This window comes from Dipodomys merriami, unplaced genomic scaffold (assembly GCF_024711535.1).
Source record: "Dipodomys merriami isolate MVZ:Mamm:240054 unplaced genomic scaffold, mDipMer1.0.p SCAF_12, whole genome shotgun sequence".
NCBI lineage: Eukaryota > Metazoa > Chordata > Mammalia > Rodentia > Heteromyidae > Dipodomys > Dipodomys merriami.
The window spans coordinates 22,203,402-22,223,810 of NW_027202493.1; the positions used below are offsets into that span (position 1 = coordinate 22,203,402).

The 20,409-nt window shown below is 36.9% G+C and overlaps 1 protein-coding gene across 2 annotated transcripts in view; it reads right to left on the minus strand.

Annotated features, from left to right (window-relative positions):
* Snx25 (sorting nexin 25) overlaps positions 1-20,409 on the minus strand; it is a 92,720-nt gene that overhangs the window by 26,343 nt on the left and 45,968 nt on the right. For both annotated transcript variants that reach the window (XM_070016386.1, XM_070016387.1), the window contains exons 6-9: positions 14,114-14,184; positions 6,028-6,209; positions 3,453-3,584; positions 1,245-1,517 (exon numbers count right to left, since the gene is read on the minus strand). In XM_070016386.1, coding sequence (XP_069872487.1) covers positions 1,245-1,517; positions 3,453-3,584; positions 6,028-6,209; positions 14,114-14,184 — 658 coding nt within the window. The remainder of the gene's footprint in view (positions 1-1,244; positions 1,518-3,452; positions 3,585-6,027; positions 6,210-14,113; positions 14,185-20,409) is intronic.

Genomic DNA, 20,409 nt, shown 5'->3' on the forward strand with positions numbered 1-20,409 from the left:
CTGCTCTCTTTTCTAGCTCTTTCCTCTCTTTTCTAGCTCTTTTCTCTCTCTTTCCCAGATCTTCCAGCTCTCTTTCCCAGGCCTTTCCCCACCACGTGGAGGGCCAACCTGGCCTGGTCCCAGCAGGTCTACTAAATAAACCTACCCCTTACCTGAAAAAAATAAAAATTTAAAAAAAATAAACTATAGTAAGTAGTGAGTTTGGACCTATCAGTTCAGCGCTTTTATATATAAAACAAAACAAAACAGATAACAAAACCAAAAGAAAAGGAAGTCTATATGCATCATGGAATTTAACAATGGTTCAGAAACCTCAAACTGACTTCTGATACCATCAAAAACATTCACTTGATTCCCAAGGGTTGGAGATACAGTGAACTGGGCAGGAAAAAAATCCAAGATACACTATTATCATTCTATGTATCAGTCTTAAAGCTTATAAAAATCACTATGCTAGGAAATAAGAAATGTTACCTGAAGCTATCCACAATGATCAAGTATATAATAAAATTAGACTGAAGATATGGCTTTGTAAGCTTCTTTTGGAACATTATACTTTTATCTGGTTTTTCTTAAACTCCCAATCATTTTCTATAATTCTTCCCACATTACCATCCTTTATTCATCTTTTCCTCATTTTTTTCTTTCTTATTCAAAAGCAGGACACTAGCCTACTTATTCTCTAAACTGGTGAAAGGCACAAATACCTCACACAAAGATTTTTTGCCCCCCTCATTTAGGAGTCAAACTAGGGGTATATCAAAGACACTTAGAGATCTCTGACTCAATGGAGTAGGGGCAGCAAGTGAGTAAGCACAAGAGGTGGACAAAGAAGTATTCGAGCTGAGTACCAATGGCTCATGCCTGTAATCCTAATTACTAAGGAGGCTAAGATCTGAAGATCACGGTTCAAAGCCAGCCCGGGCAGGAAAGTCCATGAGACTTTTATCTCCAATAAACCACCAGAAAATTAGACCTGGAACTGTAGCTCAAGTGGTAGAGCACTACTAGCCTTGGGCTGAAGAGCTGAGGGTCAGTGCCCAGGCCCAGAGTTCAAGCCCCATGACCAAAAGAAAACAAAAACAAGAAGTATTCAAGACTACAAGAAACATGGTCATTTAAGTTACTGTTTATATTCCACTTAGTCTTCTATGTTAAAAGACTGTTGCACACCAAATTTCACTCATCTAATTATAAAGTTTATCTAATTAAAAAAGAGGAACAGCAAATTGTGTGTGACTCACCATTTCATCCTTGTTGGAAATCAAATGGGAAGCATGTTTCTCCTCCTCTTTCATCATCAATTTCTCATACAGGTCACTGACAATAAATGAAGGGTAGTACCTCTCCTTTAGGATCTCATATACATCTCCCTGGATTTTATAGAATACCTCAATCCCCTTATTTCCTACAAGACACTGCTGGATTTCTTTGTAAAGGGATTTTTCCACTGAGATTTCTTTGCTTTCCACAAAGAAATTCTGGTAAATTTCACCAACTAATTGTGGGATTTCATTCTGAAAAGACAGAAAGAGAAAAAAGACAAAGATAAAGAATATCATCTCCCAGAAAAATTCTTTCCACTATATTGTGTGCATGTTAAAGATGAAAAGGAGTTATTTGGGATATACCCTGCTCCTAGTACAGTTGTGGGACTTATGCTTCAGAAACAGCAAGATCCTTAAAATGAACACTTTATATTGAGCAATTTCTTTTAAGTGCTAGAGAAAAAAAAACAAATAATTATGAGAATACTCTACCTTCAATGGACTGTTTTCCATAATGTCAATTCCATAGATACATTATATCAACTAAACTCTATTTGATTTTTAACTAGTATAAATCATTGAAGTGCTCACTCCACAAATATAATTTCCCCTTCTCAGAAGTTGGTATAATTATTGTACATTTTAAGGAGATCAATATCTTTCAAAATCATTACTTCAGGATAATTATATTGTCATCACCTATATTGGGTAGCTTAATCTTAGGCAGTATACCTGAGCCATCATCAGCCTTCTTCATAAATACACAAATAATTTAACAAAATCGTTGCATTTTCTCTATGAATGGTATACAAAGTCTTTCACAGTAGCAGTAAACAAAGAAAATATGAGTGACTAGTCAGTGTACTGTTAATGTGCTTTACTTCACTGACAATTTCTATGGTACTCAGTAATTTAGGAAAACCCTAAATCATTCTTCATGATATCCTTTTATGAGCACCCCAAAGTCAGCTGGGGCCCAGCCTGATAATTAATAACCTTGGCAAATACCACACCAACTCTGGGTTAATTGATGTAATTTGTGGCTAGTAACTGAGCAATGAAAGGCATTCCTATTAAGATTTTAAAATACTACAAGACTGGATTTAGTTCCTTAACCAATGCAGGTTTGTGGTATGTTTTAAATTTATATTCTGTCCTAACAGCACTCATGCAAATAAGCAATAGGATGTCCAAAATATTCCTTTTACTTTGAAGAGGGCAAAATGAGTTTCCAAGTTATACAAACCAAAGTCTTGATTTAATAAATATCTTAATTAATGAAATGTCTCAAAATTATATACTTGATATATCACATACATTTATGTTTTACATGGTTATGTGCATTAATAGATACTATAGATATATTCATATATGTGTAATGATAAATGTTTTTAACATTTTAAAAGGGTGACATTGATCAAGAGACACTGTATTCAAACTGCTCTGTTGAATGGTAACTCCTTTGTACAACTATCTAAAGGAAATAAAAATATATTTTAAATGCTTTTAGCTCCTTTACTTAATAATAAGTAAATTATTTCATGAAATAAAACAAGACTAATGCAAAAATGTACATTATGAACAAAGATAAGAATAAAAACACAAGGAGGCTACAATGCTTGATAAGAAATGTACTCATTATCTTGCCCATGTAATTGCAACCCCTCCATACAGTATTTTCACAATAAAAAATAAATAAATTAATTTTTAAAAAAGAATAAAAACACAAAGAGGAAAAGTATGTATTATAGCAAATGACAGTACTAGGAGACTGATAGGTAGGTGCCAAGCTTATTGTAATAGCAATGTGGATATATACCTGCATTTTTACAGTGTGTTAAAAATAACTACCTGAAATAAAATTCAACCTCTTAGCACATCTATAAATGACTTGCTTCCTTGCTACTTATTCAGGAGCATCTTCATAAAAATGTAGTGTATTACAGTAAAGCTATTCTTATAAAAATAACTTCTATAAAAATAAAGTACCATAATGGGCTGCGATATGTTATTGTTGTTAAATTGAGTATTTTAAATGAACATTTAAGATGTACGCTTTTAATATTTGTTTACCTTAACAGTTTCATTAAAAAGAAGATTCCTGACTTTCTAACATGCAAGTTTTCATCAGCTAGGCTTAACATTAAGCTAGTGGTTAATAGTCTTTAATCCTATTTACCTTACCTTGTTAGCACTCTTTAAATGTTCCACAGACTCCCAAAAACCAATCAGAGCTCTCTTGTCCATCCTTTCCATGTATATTCGAAAATGTTCTCTATAGAAAGGACTGCCCAAAATATCTTCAAATTGAAGAATCTATTAAGGAAATTGAACAGTAAGTTTTTTAAGTCACATTTTAAATAAGTTTTCTTTAACTTCCAATTAATTAACCTCTCCATTCAGGAAAAAATACACTTTTACAATCTTAGCCAATGTAATAGAGTATCTCAAGTAAATTGAAAGATCTCTTTTATCACCTTCTTAAATCTTAAATGGAATAAAGTTTACTGAATATTAAAATGCACATATTCAAAATATACCAATTTCATATTAATCAGTCACTTATTCAACAGATTCTGACATCTACCTGATATCAAACACAGTACTTGGTAAAAACAGAAAAAATCCTTGCACTATTGCATGGATATGGTACATGAAAAGCAGAAGTTATCAATCATATTTTTTAAAAAACTGAAGAGAAATGTTTCGACATCCCGCCTTCCTCACTTTTTGTAACACCATACTCATTTAAAAGAAAAGTCTTTTTAAGCCAGACGCTAGTGGCTTATGCCTGTAATGCTAGCTACTCAGGAGGCTGAGATCTGAGGATCGCAGTTCAAAGCCAGCCTGCAGAGGAAAGTCAGGAAAGTCTGTGAGACTGTTTTCTGCAATTAATCACAGAAAAAGCCAAAGTGGCACTGTGGCACAAGTAGTAGAGCGCTAGTCTTGAGCAAAAGGAGCCCAGGGATAATGCACAGACCCAGAGTTGAAGCTCTAGGACTGGCCCCCTAAAAAAGTCTTTTACAAGCATTATTTCAATTGTTCCCTAATATTCAACTGTCCCTAATATTGTCCCTAATATAATATTATTGTATGGTTATAAAAATCAATTCTATTATATCTCTAATATTTAATGTTCACACATAAAAAAGAGCCACCTTTATGAAGACACAGTAGGAACCATCTTGAACACTGACTGTTGTACTGTAAGAAAGCAGATGACTCTCAATGATTTATGACTCAATTAGAAGAAAAGTCTCAAATTAATTTAGAAGGAACTTAAGGCATACATTGTTATTCTGAATTAGTAGTAAGTGGTATTTAATAAATGGGACTCCAATTCACTTAAATAAAATATTTACATTTTGAGATATTATGGCAGTAGCAAATTTTCTGAAGTATTACCAGTACAACAGTATTTCTAAAATCACATGAATGTGATCAATGTACATTCAACTTTTCTATTACTGATAATGACCTATTTTATGAGATGAAAGGGAAGAGCATTCTTTAACAAGTTCTAGTAGCTCATTCAAGGAGATGGCTATTCATTGCTATAGACAACTAATAATTAGTTTCCAGAATTGTTTCAGACCACTACTAAGTAGTTACTTTACTAACTTTGAGAGATCGCAATATCTGTCTTTATATAAACCTAGCAATGAAGCATTTTTTGAAGCCTCTACCAAGCTCTAAGAAGTTCATATGAATGTGGACTAGGCAAGATGAGTCAGAAATAATTCTACCAACAACAACAAAAAAACTTCCTTCACTCTAGCATAGAATCCTGGGGTACATTCCAGTGTTGCTGAAGAGGCTTTGGTGCAGACTGCGCCAGGAAAACGTTCAAAGACAAAAGCTCATCACTGGAGCACGCGGACAGGAGAGAATCACAGAACTTTAACTTAAACCAAGAGATAAACAGGAAAACACCATGAGACTAAAAATCAGAACAGGTAAATGTTAAGAGGGATATATCCAGGTAAAATTATACTGATATTGGCTTTTTTGTGGTCAACTGTCATCTCACAAAAGTAGAGTCTGGCATTTGCACAAAGTCCTGGCTGGCATAGTCAAGCTTCTTAGAAATACTGTGGCTGTTTTTTTTTAATCCTAGCTTGCTTTAGTTGTTGGAAGACAAACTTGGTCTTCAGAGTTAGGAGAAGTCCCAAAGTAGAACATTCCCAGGCTCTGTGATTTCAGGATAGTCCAAAGGTTTGTTGTACCAAAACAGATTTGTGAAGCAACCTATATCTAGGCTTTCATATAGTTCTGCTTCATCCTCTTTAAGTAGTCTTAGGTAGTTTTTATATAGTCTTCGTCTTAAATTCACCACAAAATGGACAAAATTAGGATATCAAGTAAGAAAAATAACTTTAAGATGTCATCTACTTCCTGGGTAACTATTTCTGCCCAAATAATGTGACTTTACTGGGTACCTTCAAATATAAACATGCTCATCTCTGACCACAGGAGGACAAAGGGGAGTTGAAAAAACATGCAGGTAAGTGTCCAGACAGACTGATAGACAGATAGACAGATACATATACACACACACTTCCCACCTATCATATCTATTACAATTCACAGAAGACAAGGACACAAAGTAACAAAGCTCTTTGACTTATAAAACTATGTGAGGCTGTAGATATGGACTATGTGTATTAAGCTAAACATTAAAAGATTAAATGACTATATATGCTTATATTGGATTTATGGAAACTTGTTATAGCAAAAATAAGAAACTACAAAGCTGTACCTTCTGACTTTGAGGCCCTTCCCCATCATCAAAGGCCCCATCATCCTGCTGATCATAGGAGGGACCTCCAAGGATTCTTATTCTCTTTTCACACTGTTTCTTGGCCACAGTCAGCTGGTTAATGTACCTTTTCATATTCCTGGCCCTCAGGAGATCAGCTTTCATTGCAGCAGATTCCTTACCTTGAATCAGAGTGATGAAAGAACCCATTCAGAGGACAAAGTATAAAAGAGGGAATACAATAGTTCTCAACTAGATTAGTGCCTGATGTGGAATATTCTGAACAACTGGATTCTACACAAAATGATAGAATTCATAATAAATAGATATATATTCTCAATACAATACTAATAGCTTCTAAATATAATTTCTAAATACATCACTGACAAATTATTCAAATAGAAAATATTTTATAAAACTCATACAATAAGTAACATCATATAAATATAGATATATAAATATAGATATTTCTTTTTAAAGTTAGATCTCCACACTAACTTTTAGATTCATCCCTATTAGCAAATACAGGTCTAGTTGGTCTATTTTGAACACTGCATAGGATTTTAATGTATGAATATGACATAAATTCATTATGCATTTAGTGGGGAAAAACCTGTTAATATACACATAAATTATCTTGCATGTATATACATATTTGATGTATTTTTTTCTTTTAGGGCTGGGAAGGTGGCTCAGTGGTAGAGTGCTTGCCTGGCATGCATGAGGCCCTGGGTTTGATTCCTCAGCACCACATAAACAGAAAAAGCCAGAAATGGCACTGTGGCCCAAGTGGTAGAATGCTAGCCTTGAGCTGAAGAGCTGAGGGACAGCACCCAGGCCCAGAGTTCAAGCCCCAAGACTGACCCAAAAAAAAAAAAAGTATCTGAATGTCAAGCTAAATACTTAGCCGGGTGCCGGTGGCTCATGCCTGTAATCCCAGCTACTAAGGAGGCTGAGATCTGAGGGTTGTGGTTCAAAGCCAGCCTGGGCAATAAAGTCCATGAGATTCTTATCTCCAATAAACCACCAGAAAACCAGAAGTGGCACTGTGGCTCAAGCGGTAGAGTGCTTCCCTTGAGCTGAAGAGTGCAGGGACAGCACCCTAGCTCAAGCCCCATGACCGGAAAAAAAAAAACTATTGTTATTATAAAGGTGATGTATAGAGGGGTTAGTTACATCAGTTAGGTAAAGAGTACATTTCTTTTTTTTTTTTTTTTTTTTTTTTGGTTAGTCATGGGGCTTGAACTCAGCCTGAACACTGTCTCTCAGCTCTTCAGCTCAAGGCAAGTGTTCTACCACTTGAGCCACTGCGCCACTTCTGGTTTTCTGGTGGTTTATTGGAGATAAGAGTCTCGTGGACTTTCCTGCCTGGACTGGCTTTGAACCGCAATCCTCAGATCTCAGACTCTGAGTAGCTAGGATTACAGGTGTGAGTCACTGGTGCCTGGCAAGAGTACATTTCTTTTTTTGTTTTTATTGTGAAAATATCGTATAGAGGGGTTACTATTACATGGGCAAGGTAATGAGTACATTTCTTATCAAGCATTGTTGCCTCCTCCTTTGTTTCCCCTTCCCATCCCTTCTCATCTCCCTCCCACCGTTACCCTCCCCTCCAAGAGCACATTTCCTTTTGGAAAATGGCACCCCTTTCCTAACTCTCTCCCAGTTTTTCCCTCCTGTCCCCACTCATAAATTGTATAGTTCATTTTCAACATAGTGTCCAGTATCAATGCTGCATTTGTTCACCCTTTGTCCCTCTATCTGATGGCTTTGTATAGGTGTGCAGGTATGTATATTCTTTTATAACCATGTATTTATTGGGTACTCATTTTCTGTCAGGCAGAAAGTATTTTATTTGGAGAAAGTTTTACAAAACAAATGACCAAGTGAACATTTTCTTGGGGTCTTCATATCCCTGGAAAAGTGAAGAGGCCTGACCTCAGACTTTGATTATGTATAGGTAAATCTACTGTGGCACCAGCCAATCAGAACAATGCTGGGAATGAACATCCATCACCATGATCTGGCACATAATGAGGTGAAGGAATATCCCAAAATATTGACTACTAATATTCATAAATATCTGTAGGTGACGTAGCTCACAAAGATCAGAGTCTTACTCCAACTTGTAACTAGTTCTGTTTTACTATGCTTTTTTTTAAAATCAGTCATGGGACTTGAACTCAGAGCCTGGGCACTGTTCCTGAGCTCTTTTGCTCAAGGATAGTGCTCTAGCACTTTGAGCCACAGTGCCACTTCCAGGGTTTGAATGGTTGATAGATATGAGAGTCTCACAGGGACTTTTCTGGCTTCAAACTGTGATCCTCAGGCCTCAATCTCCTGAGTAGCTAGGTTTACACCGTGTGAGCCACTGGTGCCCAGCTAACATATGATATCTTTTTTAAAAATTTTATTTAACAAGTTTTTTATTGTGAAAATACCGTACAGAGGGGTTACAATTACATGAGCAAGGTAATAAGTATATTTCTTATCAAGCATTGTTGCCTCCTCCTTTGTTTTCCCCCTACCATCCCTGCCCTCCCATCTCCACGACTACACTCCCCAGCTCTACCGAAGTTGTAAAGTTCATTTTTCAACATAGCATTTTGTACATCTCATTGTTGCAATGGGTCCACCTGTATCCCTATTTAAACAATGTTTTTTTTCCCTTCCCCTCCCCAAATTATACCAACATCAAATACAGTGAAAACAGGGGTGATACCATGGAGGAGGGACATACAAAGAGCCAGGCCCAAAGAAACATAGGTCCCATGGTTTCCCTTATTTGCAATAGCTAGTATATGTCTGAGACAAGCTGATAAGGTCAGATAAGATGATGTTAGGCAAAATGAACCCCAAGATAAGGACACAAGTGTTTTTTCTTTCTTGCTATTGTTTCTAACATATTTATAAGATATCTTGACTTCTGAGTTATTCCAAGTTTTGCAGAGTCTTGTGAATGTATTTTTCTTAAAGCCTAGGTTAGAATCTCATGTCAGTTTAATGGAACTTGCATAACCCATCTTACACATTTTTGTGTGTGTGCTGGTACTGAGGCTTGAACTCAAGACCTTAAGCTCTGACTAAGCCTCTTCTTTCACAGCTGGAACTCTACCACTTGAAATATCTATACCTCACTTCTGGCTTTTTTTCTGGTTAATTGGAAATAAGAGTCTTTGCAATTTGTCTGCCCAGGCTGGCTTCAAATCCTCTCATCTCACACTTCTGAGTAGCTAGGATTACAGGCATGAGCCAGGGGCACCCAGATTCACATTATACTTTTAATTGTTCATTGTCTTTGATTTCCTTTCATGCTAGAATCTAAAAAACTTGCCTGGGATGAAAACAATTGGTCTTTGAGTCTCAAACACCAAGTTAAAAACTTGCACACAGTATCATAAAACATGTTTACCTGTCAGAAAAGTACTTACCACAAAGAGTCACAGGTCAATAGAAAATATTATTCAATGTGCTGCCAAAAATTATGGAATGTTTTCCCATATTCACTGAAATGTTTTTCATTTGACTTCAATAATGGCTTCTGAACCTACCCTATGCTTGAATGGCCAAAGAACTCACTAACTTAGCATTTATCTCAACAGGAAAAAATTAGTATGTTGGAGTCCCTTTGTAAAAGAAAAAAAGTAACTGTAGTTTGCCCCAAATAAGATTATTGCAAAGTAAGATACTTTGTGTGTGAGAAACACTTGTCTGGAAAGGCCAAATTTTCAGAAAAAAATGTTTGCTTTCAAAACATGTATCTTTAAACTGTAAAACTGTGTGTAACATTTAAACTAACCTAAAACTTTAGGGCCAAAACTTGTTTTAGACAACAAACCTGGAACTTAATTTTAGTTTGGACTTAAAACATGCTAATAATGAGAAAGAGATCCAGAAGGAAATTGACATTCATCTATCAACCACCACATTCTTCTTCCTCCCAAGAAAGCTTAAAAGCTGTTCTAAAGAACAAAAACTAGAAGCAAGTTCCAAAGAGATGGAAGAATAAGAGAATAAATCTTCCCCTAAAACCCAGCTGCAAGGCTGAGAATATTTTCCCACTTTGCTTGAATGTAGCCTTCTCACGTGAATGCAGTTCTCTGTGTTAAAGGGTAATACAATACCACTGTCTGATCACAAAGCTTGACAGTAACAAATGTAATCACTGCTTGTTATACAGACAATTCTGCTTATTTTGCCTCAGAAAATGAAAATCATGTTCAGAATTAAATGGCTAACACAGAACTAACTCTTGCATCTATGCTTCTGGCATGAAAAAAAATCCCTATAAATCCAGCAACCAAGATGAATACGTTTCTTTTGGCCTTAAAGCCCATTCATTGAAGAAATATTCATGTCAAGAAAAGTATAAGCAGTGGGTGTGCGGCAACATGCTGTGACCCAACTCAAGCCAGACTCGGAGCTATTTTTCTACAGTCCTAAGTAGTAATGCTGTCATTGTTAAAACTGGGTTAATCACACAACACTTAATCTAGTTTAAAACAGAAATCAAGATAACAAACAGTGGTGGACTACAGTGGCTCCTTTAAGTTGTGCCAGGATGAACGTACAAGTGATAGAATATTCTTTCTCTTAGACAGTCTAGTTTCTACTGAGATTACAACAAAAGACTATGGGTTAATCTGCTCAACACATTTCAATTAGACATTTTGGTGAATCCTTCTGGCTATAATGACATTACAATAAATTTCTGTGGACATATCATAGAAAGTATTTTCCTATAAGTCTTCTGTCCAGTGTAAGTTCTTCCTTGAGGCAATGAACGGCCTTGAATAAAACACCCAAGAGCAACTGTTGGGTGCTTTCTTTCATGAGGCACAAGAGTACAATGTAGCTTACAGTACAGATTGATGACTCCAGAAAGAGTACAAGAGTATCTACCACTGTGGTTTTGAAGTATAAAAATTGTAGACAGTAGACTGTTCTCTGGTAGCATGATACCATGTTCTAAGGGATTTACCAAGAGCAACATTTTCAACAGATTGTATGGGGAACTGTGGGGTGCTGTGCTGTGTATAGTAGCAGAGATTAATGTAGTAGAGTAGTAGAAATTTTAGTAGCATCCCTGGCTCTACCACTAGATGCCAGTAGCATCCTTGCTCCCAGATATGACAACCAAAAATGTCTGCAGACACTGTCAAATCTGCTACACTCCACTTCCAGTGAGAAGATAAAGAGGCAACTGTGTGACCATGGAGAGGGCAAGGATGCACAAGCTCCCTCTCCCTGACTCCTCAGAGGTTCTCATTCTCTCCCCAGGATCCACAGATCTTCTTAAAGCCCAGATCATCAAGGTAAGAAAGGGGGACTGCCTCACTACTAAAATACTTGATGGCCTCCATTCCTCAGCCAATATGCACCCTGAAAGACCAGCCTTTAACTGTTCTTACACATTGAAATAGAAGTTTCACCAAATCCTCTTGATGGGAGGGTTCCAGAAAGAGGTTATGTATTTACTTAATGATTAATCAAGGTTTAAAATGAGTTAAGGGTGCTTTAGCAGGTAAGATGAAACTGGCAACAATTCTCATTAGTACTTACCTGAAAATCACCTCAAAACTGACCAGAAACTCAAAATTATTTACCTTGCTTTTCAACTCAAGTCTGGTTCCTTTTTTTTTTGAAAGAGCAAATGGGACTACCACATCAAACGCCTGAAATTTCATAATCTAAAGTGTCACTCCATTTCAGTGAAAAGCCTATTTAAGAAATAAGCAGACACCATGGCAGGAGTAGCCAGTGGAACCACGCATTTGCTAATGAGCAGACAGAGACCTTGCTTAGCCTTGTCAGTAAGCCTACGTAGCCTGTCTTTTACTAAGACCTATAGGGAAAATAATGGTGGTGAGAGGAAATCCAGTATTCTCCTTAAAGTATCTGTCAAACTGTTGAAACTGAAGCAACTGTCTTGCAATAAAAATGAGAATAAGGAGAGGAATGGTGCCTGTCACCCATCAGATTTCCTGGGACCTTAAGCTTCCTCACACAGCCTGCAAGTTTAGGCCTAGGGATTTATACTTGGCCTTCTTTCCCCAGTTCAATGCTAGCCAAGGGTCAGATAGGGGTTAGTTCTTCCTTAACACACCATTTGAATACAAAAATCAGCCTGGGCTCTAGCTGAACTAGCATTTCCTACCACTGCATTCATCCCCCAAACCCATACTTTGTTTTTCTCTGAGGCACATATCACCATCTAAAGTAACACTGTTTTGTTTACCTTTGTATCATTATCATGTAAAAAACAGGTGTTCAATAAAAGTTTCTCTTGTAGGCAGAAATTAAGAATTAGTGTCAATTCATACCCTCTACCTTCAGTTCCTTTCTAAAAATATTTTCAATTTTATTTTTTATCATTAAGTAGTTGTACAGGGAGGTTTCATTTCAACATGTCAGTTTATGAGTATATTACATCTTGATCAATCTCTCAAATTTCCCAGTTCCATTTTATGATAGATAGATAGATAGATAGATAGATAGATAGATAGATAGATAGATAGATAGATAGATAGATAGATAGATAGATAGATAGATAAAGATAGATGTACACATTGAATATTATGACTGCATTTGCCCACCCTTTCTTTCTCCATTTCTCTACCTTCTTCTCCTTGATACCCTACTTGATGCCACAAATTCTAGCTTCTTGGGATTCATTTTGTTAAGGTATGAGTTAGTTATTCAAAGGAGTTATACCATTGCAATCTTCCCCTAGGTACACCATACTTTAGTTGATATATATGAGCATATATGCTTATGACACTTCCACATGAGAGAAAACATGTGGTCTTTGTCTCTCTGAGCCTGACTTACTTTACTTAACAATGTTTTCTTCAAGCCCATCCATTTTCCCTACAGATGACATAATATATTTTTTCCTGACAGATGAATCAAAATTCCACTTTGTGTGTTACATTTTCTTGATCCATTTTTCCACTGAATGGCATTTGACCACTTCCCTTCTAATAGTTCCTACCTCAGTTAGTGCCTCATGGTTATAAGTCTTGAGACATTTCTTTTGTCTTTCTGTGCTAACTAGAAACTTGGGGAGAGAACAGATCTAAGAAGTTTTGGATCAACTACTCATAATTTAGCATTCTGCTCCCTGACAAGGACTTGAGTGGGTATGAAGATTTTTGTGAAAGTTTCATATACAAGTTTTAAGAGCAAAACAAGATTTTCTTGGCATGTTCTCCAACTCCACATATACAAAGGTGCATATGCTAACATGAGGCCAACTACAAGGACTGAAAGCTATCCTCATGCCTAGCCCTTCCTCAGAATCCTGACTCAGTAAAAGTCTCACTTCATTTGAAAAGAAATAAACAAGAGACAAAGTAAATCCAGAACCCAAATGTAGAAATAAAGAAAAGCTATTAACAATATTTCATGGGGAAGATGAAGTGAATATTAAACAACTTGCTGGGGTTGTTTATCAATATAATGCTTTAAGACTAAAAGATGAACAAATATCAAGTTTCAATTTCAGTGTAAGGAAAAGTATGTAGTCATGTTTCATTTAAAATCAAAAGAGAAATACTACACAGCCAAGCTCTCCAACCTTATAAAATCAATGACTTACACATAAAAAAGTTGTAAGAGAATTTAAAAAATGCAAACCAAGATTCTTGATAGAATAAAATATCATTTACTTTTTTAATATTAGGATGTGTATGTGTGTGCGTGTGCACACACACACGTGTGTACACACACGCATACACGCCTGCGGTGCTCCTGAGACTTGCTCCCAAGAGCCTGGATGCCATTCCTGAACTTTTTTGCTCAAGGCTAGCAATCTATCACTCCAGCTGCAGTTTTGGTTAAATGGAGATAAGAATCTCATGAACTTTCCTCCCTGGCTGGCTTCAAAATGCAATCCTCAGATTTTAGCCTCCTGAGTAGCTAGGATTACAAATGTGAGGCACTCAAGTCTAGCTTATTTAACTACTGTGATATTGAAATGTAGGTCAGAAGAATGTTCATTATTTGCCAAAGATCTGATAGGAGACAGAGACAATGGATAGACCCAGAACCTTTCAAATATATAACAGAATAAACTGGTTCTTACCCTTGTGTCTCTTCAGTTGGGGAAAGCTGCTAATTGTAGTCGCTTGAATTATTTCTACTACAATCTGATACCTGGTGTTAGAAAGAGAGAGAGATTAAATAGTAAGAAAAAACTATTTTCAGAGACATCGTTACACTGCATTTATACTAAGCAAATATAACATAGGAGCTGTGAGTCCTGCCTCATCTCATCAAAATTATGCACACTGCCAGGTGCAGTAGTGCGAACCTGTAATCCCAACATTTAGGCCTGCCTTAAGTACAAAGACAATAATGAGATCCTATCTCAAAAACAAAAATCAAAAAAACAAAAAACAAACTTGTAGTTCTGTAGTCACACTAGCCAATAGTCACAGTGCTCAATAATCATATGTGATTTCTGGACCACACTAGACAGTAAGAATAAGAACATTTCCATGTGTGCAGACAGTTCAACTAGAAAATGCTTCCTAAATAGTTTTCAAAGTTATCCCCTCTCCTCTAGCCCTACTACCCTTGCTTCAATGTACTCCTTCATTACTTCTCACTTATAAGACCAGGCCAACCCAAAAGTTAGAATGTCTGGGGCTGGGAAGGTGGCTCAGTGGTAGAGTGCTTGCCTTGCATACATGAGGCCCTGGGTTCGATTCCTCAGCACCACATAAGCAAAAAGAAAAAAGCTGGAAGTGGCATTGTGGCTCAAGTGGTAGAGTGCTAGCCTTGAGCTGAAAAGCTGAGGGACAGTGCCCAGGCCCCACGACCGGACCCAAAAAAAAAAAAAAAAAAAAAAAAGTTAGAATGTCTGCATTGAGACTCCAGCAAAACTCTCTCAATTCTAATTTGCAGTGAGAGCTGATAACTATTAAATTAAATCACCAAGTGTATGCATAGATGACTAAAAGACCTGAGTCAGGAAAAATAAACAAAATTTTACATTTTAAATATTTAATATATCCTGGAACTGTGGCTCTGTTAAGCATACGCAGCTGGGTTTTATAAAGACAGTTCCTAAGGGGCAGACAATGGTTATTAGGTATTTCCTTAACAAAAGTGATCTGCCCTGAGTGTTTCTTAGCCCTTAATTTCAATAACTAAAGGCTGCCAGCAATGAAGTCATTTATCATTAACCCTTACTGTGAATGTACACTTTTGAAATATTCTAGAATTCAATGCTACATTTGCTGGCTTTTAAAGAACAAAATATCATATGTCCTTTTTGCTTTTCAACTGAAATCCAAAGGAGAGAAACAAATTCATCAAAGTCAGAGCTATTTGTAGACTCCTCTGCATCTTTTGTTCTTCATATGTGCAACATAAATATCAATGTCTTCCTCACACCAACCCAAGAGCTGGCTATAAGGAGCTTTGTTGGTCTGTCACCTGAAGATTGTGGCAGACACCATGTGCCTGTCCAACATCCAACATCCTCCTTCCTACCTTAAAGGAATGACAGTTCTATCAGGGAAAACAATACGTCCAACCAAAAATGCTACCCTTCTCCTTAGTGTTGACTGATGGCCATCTGATACACTTCTAGCAGAGGAACTAAAATAAGAAATACCAGGGCAGCAGATGCCATTAAAGAAGCACTTGTAACCTTCTGTCCTTACCCTTTGCTTTTTGTCTTCTATGAAACAAAGATACATGGGACAAAGGTACAATATTTACTTTCATCCTTCAGGAAATATGAGAGAGAGAGACTGCAGACTAAAGATGGTGCAGTCACAAAACAGGAGGTATTTAGGTGCTTTCATTCCTCCAAATAATGGCAAGCACAAAAACAGTTCACTGTATGAATTTTCCTGCCAGTTACTAAATGGACAAGGAAATGGCTTATAAGAAACATACACAAACCTAGACCTATCAAAGCCCAGTATCTTCTAATCAAGTCCTTAATTTAACCTTGGGGACTAATTTTCACCAAACTTCAAAGCATGTCTTCTAATAGCACCTCATATTGGCATCTGGATGTTCTGCTAATAGATTCCATGTCTAACCACAGCAAGTCCAACCTTGAAAATTTTAACTTTGAGAATTCATCATAAGGAAACAATGTAACAGAAGCAAAACAACCAAAAATATCATATACGTATCTGTGGTAGCAATTTTTATAAAGAAAAGTATGAAAATAATATAGGGGTCAGAAGTGCTTTCAGTGGACATATGTTAGTATTTTCCTATTTTCAACACAAAAGCATAAACAACATCAATATGGTCCCTGCTTTCAGGAAGCTCTGGGGAAAGAGCAAATTAAAGGTAAAGTACTCAGCCTTATAATTATATGAAAATCAATGTGTACAAAACATTTTTAAAATGCAAAATGGCATATGTGTGTATAAAAACTAGGACTACAAGGCAAAGTGGATATGAAGGAGGGTCAGTTGTGTTAAAATGGCAGAATTGTGAATCATTATTTTAACTTTTCCCAAACTCCTCTCCTTCTCCCTCTCCATCTCTGTCTCTCCTTTGATGTACATATCTTAGCTACTGGAACTACTTTCTTTCCTGCCTGAACGCTTTCCTGACCTCTCCATTTCTATACAGATATCACCTTTTTTCTCAAAATCTTATTTTAGCCATCTATTCTATTAGTAAACATCAATCTCAAAGTCCTATTTATTCATTCATGGATTTTCCATCTTTTTTTTTTTTAATTCAGGTAAAGGGTTGGTTTATTCAGTAGACCTGCTGGGACCAGGCAAGGTTGGCACTCCACGTGGCTGGGAAAGGCCTGGGAAAGAGCAAGAGCTGGGAAAGAGAGGAAAGAGCGAGAAAAGAGCTAGAAAAGAACAGAGAGAGAGCAGAGAGAGAGGAGAGAGCAGAGAGCAGAGAGAGCTAGAAAAGAGTAGAGAGAGAGAGCAGAGAGAGAGAAGAGAGAGAGAGCAGAGAGAGACTCCACGTGGCTGGGAAAGGCCTAGGAAAGAGAGAGCTGGGAAAGAGAGAAAAGAGCTTGAGAAGAGCTAGAGAGAAGAGCAGAGAGAGGAGGATTTTCCATCTTTAAATAACCTTCTTTTTAGTCTCCCTTCTGGTACCCATCTGTTTTGGGCAACCTCACATGTAAGTCACTGAATTGACTAAAGTCTCTCTGGTGTCATGTTACTGTCTATCATGGCAACTTGCTTGAGCACTGATCATATCACCTTCCTTCAAGACCATTTTCACACCATCTTCAAAGGAGTAACTCTATATTCCAGCCTGCCAATCCTTTCTACATGCAAATTGACTCTGGCTCCCTTGTTTTTTCCCTAGAGGTTCTGCATGGACTTCAACCACATCAGTTTCTCTAATGCCTTCTCAAAATTGATCTCTAGGTTGTTGCTTTCGTTCTGCTTCCTTCAGGAAGGTGAAGATTCTACATGTACTTACTTCTTCCCTCCAGTCTTCTCCAGTACTTGTAATTCACATTACAATCTGTCTTCATTGAAATTTTAAATTATTTCTGCTCTGTAAGAGTGCTGATTCATTTGCTATTTTACCTTGCTGTTTAAAAGAGCCACATTTCCACAAAAATTGTTAAAATGTGTTGAGTCATTTCAGAGCCTAATGTGGCCTAAAAAATGGTGACACATTTTTGTACCAGATAAAAATTGTGGTTTAGTCTATAATAAAAATATAGGCATGTTTGTCTTTTCCTCTCCATCTAAAAGATAAACCTCTTAAAGAGATCTTTTGTGCCTTGTTTTCTGTTCCAGTACAAGCTGGGAACTAACATATGGTAAATATTCAATAAATATTAGTGAACTAAATTAATGAGAGTTAACATCTCTAATACCTAACAGGTACACACAATATTCTGAACAGTTTGTTCTTTTGATATTCTTCGTGACTCATCTTTTTGGAGTAAATGAGTCATCAACAGAATTTTTAAAAATATACACTACCTGAATAAAGAGTTAACTTTTTTTCAGCAAATCCATAAAAATATAACATAATTCCAGCTAACATTTATAAATTTCATTAGGTGTCATGTTGCTTTTAGATGTTTTAATTTACGTGATCTCATTTAATCCTCATAATTGGTGCTATAATTATCTCCATACTGCAGAGGAGAAAACTGGAATTCAGGTGGATTAAGAAATCCATGTGATGTTCTATTGCTTTTAAGTACTAAAGCCAGAATTACGACTAAAGTTGTTCAGCTTACGGCTCATGCTATTAACTAATTTCCTATTCTAAAATTTAATATAGGTCAATACTTAATCTTGTCAAAAGTTTTTCAAATATAATCATGGCTAGTAGCAGATAATGCTTCCAGACTTACTGCCCTGTATCACTTCTGGCTACTCTGCTTCTAGAGCTGTTGTGTCACACCTATAATTTGAGCTAATGAGAAGGCTTTGAGGTTCAGACCAACCTGAACAGACAAGTCCTCAAAGACCCTTATCTTCAATTAACCAGTAAAAATCTGGAACTGGAAGTATGGCTAAAGTGGTAGAGATCCAGTCATGGAAGAAGATGTTGAATGAGAGCTCAAAGCTCCAAGTTCAAGCCCTAGCATCTGCATTAAAAACAAAACAAAAAATACACTCCAGAACTTGGCTGACTCCCTCCTTCTTTTGCTCTCGTTACTGCCTTCACATCTGTTAAAATCCCATTAACTCTTAAACACTCAATTTATGGCCATCCCTCTCTGAAACTTTCTTCAGATCTTCTCTCTCATAACAAAATATTTGCTCTATCCACTTCTGAGTTCCTCACACTCCACTCTGGGCCCTAACATCCTGCTTAAAGCCTAGCTATTTATATCCACATGAGTCTCCTATGTCTGATTATTTATAGCATAATCTCAAAGGCAGGGAATGGAATCTAAGGACCCAGAATCAATTCATCTTTACATACACCACACCTTCTTAGTAGTGCTTTGCACCACTGGAACTTGAAGATGATTGTTAAATCTTGTTGAAATAACTTTCACTTGGCATGTTTAGAAAAGTCAAAAATGGATGGCTTACCCGGGCAAGAAAGTCCATCAGACTCTTATCTCCAACTACCCACGAGAAAACCAGAAGTGGTGCTGTGGCTCAACTGGTAGACCGCTAGCTTTGAGCTGCAGAGCTCAGGGAGAGTGCCTAGCCCCAGAGTTCAAACCCCACAACCAGCTCTCCATCCCCCCCAAAAAAATGGATGGCTTTTTTATTTTAATTTTTCGTAACAAAACCATACATAACATCTAAAAGCTGAGAACTCCAGGAAGATATTCAGAAGTACTCAGCATTCACAGAGCTTTCTTCTTATAAAAAATATCGCCTTACTAGTGCTGAATATGTTAGGGGAATCATGAAGACATACTTGTAAATATCCTCCCAATCTCTGCCTTTCCAGTGGCTGGGATTACTAGTGTGAACCACCACACCTGGATAAAAACCTAAAAACTTTAAATGCATGTTCTCAGAGACTGTTTTAATTAAAACAACTTCAAGCCAGGATGTTTACAATCAGCTAAGCCAATGCTGTTTCTCATATCTATGGTACTAATCCAAGAACCCAGTCACAGTACTTCATTCTCATTCAGATGAGCCTATTTTCAAACCCTATCCCTAACATACACTGTGTCAACATAGGAAAATGACTAAAGTTTTCTAAATTTCAACAGTTCTCATCTGCAAACACAGTAATAGCAGTATTTTGCTTCACAGGGTTGATAATATTTTAGATAATGCTTTAAATAATACTTTAGATAATACTTTAAAAATATCTACCCAGTACTTACATTCACAGTAAAAGCTTAATAAATGTTAATATTATTGTTCTTTACTACTGTTTTTGACTCTTTAGGGAGGTGGTACATATGTGTTTGTAAAACAATTGTTTTTAAAGTAGTCATACTTTTTCCTGAGACCTAAACCTACCAGGATCCCTGCAATCTGACAAACCAGGTTTATGGCCTCTGCAATGGGCCAGAGGCTACACACCAGAACTATAGGGTCCCTCACATAAAGGAAAAGATAAAGTTACTCTGGGGTGTAGGGAATAGTGAAGTTTGTATAGAATGCAAAATGATCAGTGGTTTTGGTGGGGACAGTACTGAAGTATGAACTCAGAGCCTAGTACTTGCTAAGCAAGCACTGAAGCCATGCCTTCAGACCTCTTTTACAGCTTTTCAGATAAGTCTTGAGTTTTCACCTGAGGCTGGCCTTAGATGGCAATCCTCTTACCTATGCTTCCTACGGACAGAGGATGAACCTTCACGAACCTGGCTTATGTCTCACTAACTTTTTTTTTAAATCCTGGGTTGTCCTTGAGACAGGACATTCCTGGTTTTCAGCTCCCAAGAAACTAGGATTATATGGATGCACCAACATATCAGCCACAAAGCAG